The 7,411-nt window shown below is 41.7% G+C and overlaps 1 protein-coding gene across 6 annotated transcripts in view; it reads right to left on the minus strand.

Moving 5' to 3' along the window:
• Positions 1 to 7,411, minus strand: part of Chi (LIM domain-binding protein 2 Chi) — a 142,629-nt gene that overhangs the window by 28,119 nt on the left and 107,099 nt on the right. For all 6 annotated transcript variants that reach the window (XM_080276026.1, XM_080276029.1, XM_080276028.1 and 3 more), the window contains exons 3-5: positions 3,189 to 3,291; positions 2,487 to 2,659; positions 1,080 to 1,289 (exon numbers count right to left, since the gene is read on the minus strand). In XM_080276026.1, the coding sequence (XP_080132152.1) occupies positions 1,080 to 1,289; positions 2,487 to 2,659; positions 3,189 to 3,291 (486 nt within the window). The remainder of the gene's footprint in view (positions 1 to 1,079; positions 1,290 to 2,486; positions 2,660 to 3,188; positions 3,292 to 7,411) is intronic.

Consider the following 7,411-nt stretch of genomic DNA (forward strand, 5'->3'; position numbering starts at 1 on the left):
TCAAGGGTAACCTTGTCCAGCAAAAGAGCTAAATCCTATCTAGATTCCCCCATGCACTGGCTCAAGTACACTTTGGAATTTCTTCTGGTGAATGGAAGATGATTTTATTCAGCAAAGAGGTATTACTCCCAATGAATGGTTAATTCTTACTGTAGAAGTTAATCAATGTATTTCTGAGATATGAAGACAGGGAACACTTGCAGACGATTACATATAAGAATGTTAAAGTCTACATCATCATCAGTCTCTCTATAACAACTAACAAGACACTCCATAGCAGCTTTATTAACTCTCTGAACTTGGGAACATCCCTTTAATTTTATTCTTGCAACCATCTGACAACTTCACTCAGCTTAAGACTATCTGAACTGGTGGGGCTAGATGTACCCATAATAAACCCCCTCAACACAAAAGGTCCTTCCTAAATTGAACAGAATCATCTGGTAGCGAGGGGGTAGGGGGAGTCTCCCCAATTCAAGGGGTTAATTCATCCATAATCACTACCGAATCATAGTTAAAAGTCCTCATTGTATATCACCTTCTTTATGCTCTTTTTTGCCATTAATTCCTCAGTAAATTACAAAAATACTGCCATGTTTCACTGATGGCTATGAAACTGACTAGCCCATTTCCCCAAATATACAATGTGAAATGTATAGAAAAAGTTGTAATATTTTTAAACACCATCCTCGTATACAAGGACCACTTGTAACCTATTGTATAACTAACTCTGGTAAATGCAGGATGATCTTCTCCTTACAATAATTTTCTAGTTCTAGTTAGGTACTCTGTCATACTAAGTGCCTCAACAGCACAACAAACTTAGAAAGAGAACAAAAATGGCAGTTCAGGAAACCAAAAATAACCCACTCACGTTCCTAGGACTATTTCACACCTTCATTTGGCATTAGCATGCATACGATACTATACGTGAGTTGGTGATAAGAAGGTTAATGGTATCACTGTTACCATTCTCAGGTTCCTATAATCATTCTCAGCTGAGTAACACCGCTTGGTTGTAACAGAAACAGAGTAACAGTACAGTCCTACAGTTATCCTCGTGATAAGTGTTAACATACCCTGAGGTAGTTTAAGGTGTGGTTGGTGATGCCTTGACGTGTGATGTTCTTGCCGAGGGTCTCCACCATGCCTGGGTCCTGCTGGGAGTGCATGGCCACCACTGAGCGTGGGATCAGCTCACGGTGTCCCCTCACAGCAAAATGCCACGACTTGATCCGCATCAGGTCATCAAAGGTGAACTCCAAGATCAGCCGGCCATCAGTGCATACCTGTTATGGGTACATAACAAAACGCTATAATTGTTGTGGAACTGGACTAAACCCAATGGACTGCAGGAAAACAGTCACTCCACTGAGAGCTCCCAGCAATCTTTTGCTGAAGTTATGTTGAAAGACTGTTGTGACAGGAGCATGAAGTGTGAAGATGAATAAGAAAACTAAAGGTGAGAAGGAAGGATGAGGAAAGAGGGAGCTTGCAAAGAGGAAGAAACTGGTACACATTCAAACTTTTAATGGCTCAGAACTCTGATGAATAATGCTTGACAAAATTTAAATGTGAGGAAAAAACAACTTAATAGGCATGGCACCAGAATTACATAAGGTGGCAGATTTCATTAAACATAATTACACCACATAATGATTTTGGCTTTTCCATGACTCAAAGTACTCTCTCAGCTGGTACACAGAGTCAGAATGGCCAGACTACAGCAGAATGACACCACATACTGCGTTCAATATAAAGGAGCATAACACTGCATTTTGCAAATTATCTGAGAAAACACTGGAAAATAGCAAAAACAGTGCCATACATCCATGGTGATCCTTCAGGTTGCAATCCTAGGCAACATCTCTGTTGTGACACTATCTATTAGCATATCTACTATTCCATCTTTATATTTTGTAGTCCATACAGCTAATGTTTAAAACAAAGCATGAAAAAACAGCTTAAACTAGCAGTGATTCCCTATTCAATCCTCAAGAATCTAAGAGACCTGAAGAATTAGCTCAAGGATAATTGAATTCTGCTGTGACTTCTAGTACAGTACAAACATACAAAATGACCAAATTCTTGCATAATTCACAAGAAATCAACTGAACTCTGATGTTCACTGTGGACAGTTTTTTTTTAAAAACATACGTGACAGCTGCCATATGTGGTAATTCATCACCAAGGTTTTCATACTATCTCTGACTATAATATTATAAATTTAAATAAGAAAATCACAATTCTTCAGTGAGAATTTCATACCATCCCTTGTGGTAATATTAAAATCTAAATAAGACTAAAATCAATACATACATACAAGCCAGTATCATCATTACTTTTCAAAGTGCTATGCACATGCACAAAACAGAACAACTAGCATGTATTTCCACCTAGTCATTTGACTGAAGTACTGTAGGTAATGCATTTATTACTACCTCATACTATCAAGACCTACCGTAACAAATGACTAACAATAATACCTTGGTGTACATGGGCTTGCCATGATGCGTGACCATGGTGCATGAGTCACAATCAAGGGTAATGGAGGTATTGTGGAAGGACTCCTTAGGATGCTTTAGGGAGTAGTACAGGTCCGTCACTCCTCCCTCGAAGATGCTCCGGAAGTACCTTGGAATCAACGTCCGTCCAATGGCTGCAACAAAAGGTGAAAGGAAATGAGTTAACTTATGTCTCTATAGTCTGTAATGCTATTTCTGTACACAACACCTTTTGAATGCATCTGATTCAAGATTGTCACTGTTTCTGATACTCTGTTCCCTCCTCGAAATTTCTTAACTGGGGGAAAGGCTATGACCAAACCACCTTCAAGGTATTTAACATACCACTTTTCCCAGTCTTTCAGCCACTCCCTAGAGTTCTTTCTCTCTTAACAATTCTATTTTCTATTTTCCACAGCACATGTTCTTTTCTTTTAATGTTAACCTTGGTTTAACTTTGAGATTTTCTTTGGCACCTTATTCCTATACATTAAGCCTATCTGAATGTACTCAAAGATTTCCTTTTTATCTGTTCATCAGAGCTGCATCTCATTCCTTTTCATTCCCACATAACTCTCCCATTTTCTCTGGGGTTCTACTCTCTGCAAGCATGCCATATCATCATTAATTACTGTATTGATATATTGGAATACAGAAATACAAAGGCAACTGAAGAACACTCACTGTATCTTTTTGGGCCATCTTCAAGGCAGAAGGTGAGGGTGAGGGTGGCATCATCCTCAAAGAACTCTGTGGCAAAGGCATCCCACCAGAGGTTGTCAGACTCCTGAAATACACACAAACACACATGGTTAGAGGTGCTGGGGTGGTAAGAGAGCAGAGCGAATGGCTGGTGTGGCTTATCTGATCTCGCACTGGCAGAACAGAAGCTGAAAAATGAGTGATTTAAATAGAGAAAAGGCCAGGCAACAAACAACCACCAAACAAAACAGACCACACAGCAAATACTTATGTGCAGTGAAAACTTGAAATCCTTCGCCATAACGTGACTAAAAAATAATCATAAATGTTTTTTTTTTTTCTTTATACGTTTTAAAGGGGCAGTGCTCTTCTGCTTTATTCCCTTTACTTGCAACAAAATATATTTTCAAAAACTATATCTACACTTTTCCCACCAAAATCCGTTAAGTTTTCCAGTACGTAAAATTAAATAAATAAGCTGACATTGGCTAACCATCACCATCATCATCATAATAAGTAGACGATGAAGTAGAATACTGTAATAATAATATTCATCATCATCACCATCCACTTACATACTGTTATACTAGGTGGAAGGAATTAAAAAATAAAGTACGAAAGCATCACTTGAAAAAGTAAAAATAAAAAGAGCACAATATAACAGGCCACACACCCATTTACTCACTATTCAAATACCTTTAACTCTTATATGCAGCAGATTTACCACCACCATCATCACCAACAACACAATCATCATCCCACAAGAAAATGAGGAGGGGGAGGGGTCCCTATGTTCACGATCGGTAAATGAGGTGTTTACAGCTAAGAAAAATCATACATTTTTTTGTGTGCCATGACGTTGGAAATGGGAAGGTAAGTTCTTGCGATGCGTGTATCAAGATAACAGTGAGTCCGTTTACGAGACTCGGCAGTCATTACCTTATGAGATGCTGGTCTAATAACACCTTGGGTACGATAACTTTTTTTTTTTTCTTCCTTAGATGATTGTATTCCCCTTGAGAGACCTCTTGCTGTGATGGAGGTTTAAAACAGCCTCAATTAAGCCCTTCAGTACGATGCTGTGGGGGGGGGATGCTACACCTTGTCCTCACATTTCAAAAATCCCGTTCCAAATGAGGGGCTAGTGGGAAGGGAAGACCTGATCCCCCCCCCCCCCGTTGCTACGCCACTGATACGATGTCTTCCTATGTTCATGCTCTTGTCACATTTTTTTTTTTCTTAAGCTTACGGAAGACATTTCGTAATAAAGTAGTTAAATTGGTCCCTTTCTGCGACTACGTTCAGTGATAAGCGGGAATGTGGAAGGGGTTTGCATACAGGCACTTGGATCCAGAATTCGTTTTACACTTTCGAACCCTCGCAAAAACTATCTCATTTACGTCTCTGGAAACGTGGATTATACCTTCAATTTATATTTACTTATATTTCTTTTTAACTGTAACTAGGACGAATTTTTTAAGGATTTAAAGCAAAGAGATCATGGATATGTTTCTTTTCTTCTTGTTTTTTCCTTGCCATCAACTCATGATTTTATTTCAGCTATGGACAGATTTTTTCGAACTGAGGGGTTAGACATAGCCTTACTAAACCCATGAGATTACAAGATGCCTTTCCTAAGCTGAAGAAAATCCTCTGTAAGGTGAATGAATGAACGCAGAAGTTCGTCACCCGTATTTCAGAGCTTAAAATGGCCCGATATTTGGTGCTATCCTTGTCAGCGCCTCGCCCTGCACGTGGGAGTAATAAAACGCGTGTGTATGTATCATTAAGGGCACACGTGCCCATAAAATCACGTGCAGATGTGCAGGGAGTTTCCATCTCTCTCTCTCTCTCTTTCTAGGTGTACTTTGAGGTAGAGTCAAGGTACCTTAATTGCAACGAAAGGTGTGTGTATACAGTTAAGTGTACACGTGCGAGCAAATGACGTAAAGATGTGTGTGTGTGTGTGTGTGTGTGTGTGTGTGTGTGTTGCAACCACTTGTGTACAGAGGCGTGTATGTGTTTGCGAGGACAGCAGTGACATTACGGGCACTCTCTCACTCTCTCTAACTCATCCTACTATTTCTTCTCCCCTCACCCGTCTCCCCTCTCCCTACGCGAGTGAGCGGGAAGGAAAGAGAAGGGGTGGGCAGAAGGAAGAGAAAAAAGGAGGGGTGTGTAAAGGGAAGAAGAATGGGATGGGGGAAGAGAAGGACAGGCACTGACGGGGGAGAAGAGGGGGGGTGAGGAGGTAAGGAGAGTGGTGGGGAGAATGGTGAGGAAGCGGAGGGCGAGAAAGGAGAAAATTATGGAGAAAAAAGGGAGAGAAAAGGATAAAAGACAGGCACTGACAAAGGAGAGAAGAAAGGTGGGGAGGGAAGGAGAGGGGTGGGGATGGGGGAGATGTAGGGAAAGTACAGGGAGGGAAGTGAAAAGGGAGAGGGAGGGATCGGAAGGAAAGGAGAGGGGAGGGAGAGATGGGAGAAAATACGAATGGGGCTTGAAAAAAGGAGGAGAGGGGTGAAAAGGAAAAGAAAGGGGTGGGGAGAGGGAAGAAAATATGGATGAAGGAGTGAAAAGAGGAGAAGAGAGGAGTGGGGAGGAAAGAAGAAGGGTAGGGTGCGATGAAGGGATAGAATAGGGAGGAGGGAATGAAAAAGGAGAGACGAGCTATGGGGAGGAAAAGAAGGGTGGGGGGAGGGGAGGGAAAGTATGGGGGAGTAAAAAGGGAAGAGGGGGGACGACGGGATGCAGTGTTAGCAGCCCCTGGGGAGAGAAAGGCGGGGAGAGAAAAAAGGGGTAGAACGGAAAATTAGGATTACGATGGGGTGGGTGATGTGAGAAAGAGGGGAGAGGGGGTGGGAGATGTGAGAACGTGGAGAGAGAGAGAGAGAGAGAGAGAGAGAGAGAGAGAGAGAGAGAGAGGTAAGAGAATGGGGAGAGAGGGATAAAGTAAGGAGGGAGATGTGAGAAAGCAGGGAGAAAGTGAGGAGGACTTCAGGGTGGGGAGACAAGGCGAAAGTGGGGAGGGAAATGTGAGAGTGGAGAGGGAGTGAGATGAAAAAAAAAAAAATTGGGAAAATGTGAAAGTGAGAAAGGAAATGTGAAAAAAATGAGGAGAATGGCGAAAGTGAGGAGAGAAATGTGAGGAAATGGGGAGAGATGGCGAAAGTGAGGAGTGGGGAGATGATAAGCGGGGAGGGAAAAAAAAAAAAAAAAAAAAAAAAAAAATTAAAATTAAAATCAGTATCGTAGACTTTCTTTACTTTTTACTATCTTTATTTTCTTTATTTCTTTTATTCATTTTTATCTTCCATCTTACAAAACCAAGATTTATTTTAGCTTAACCCCTTGAATTCCACGACGTTTTTATTTATCTATCTATCTATCTATTTATTTAAACTTTGACCACATCTTTAATAGTGAAGGCGGTAATAATGACGCCTATAACATACTCCCATTCCAAACCCCCTATCTCAAGCTGAATAAAATCGTCTGTCGGCTAGGATTAAAATGATCAAAATAAGTCACCCGAAGGAAGGGTTTAATGGAGAAGGGGATGAGGAGAGACAGGCGCTTGGAAAGGGGTGATAAAGGGATGAGACGGAGGGGGAGGGGGGGAGCTGGGGAGGGGATGAGCGATGGACTGGAGACGTTTTGGGGAGGGGAGGTGGGAAGGGGAGGGGAGGGAAGGTGGGGACAGGTGGTGAAGGGATGGGAGGGAGAAGAGAAGGTGGGGAGGGGAGGAGAGGGAGAAGAGAAGGTGGGGAGGGGAGGAGAGGGAGAAGAGAAGATGGGGAGGGGAGGGGAAGGGTGTCAGGGAAATGAAAAGTGTACAGTATTGGTCCCTTGGGATGTTGTCCTCTCTCCTGCCTCCCCATTATCTCTCTCTCTCTCTCTCCCTCTCCGCCTTTTTCTTAGGTACAATTTTTAAAGCCAGCATAATCTTACCTCCTTCAACACCCATTTTCCCCCAATGTCTCTCTCTCTCTCTCTCTCTCGTAGATACAAAAACATCACTAAAGTCTAAGACACTGATTTTAATTTTTTTCCTCTCTCTCTCTATTACACAAAGGTACATACATTTCACACTTGGGTTTCACTATTATACGTCAAATTTTATCAGTTTCGTTATTCACAGCCCATTCCGATACACGATACTACCAAATCCTACACTGCGTCACTATATCACGGCAAAGGTAAAT

This window comes from Coenobita brevimanus, chromosome 63 (assembly GCF_032717465.1).
Source record: "Coenobita brevimanus isolate Jiangsu-jjx chromosome 63, ASM3271746v2, whole genome shotgun sequence".
Classification (NCBI taxonomy): domain Eukaryota; kingdom Metazoa; phylum Arthropoda; class Malacostraca; order Decapoda; family Coenobitidae; genus Coenobita; species Coenobita brevimanus.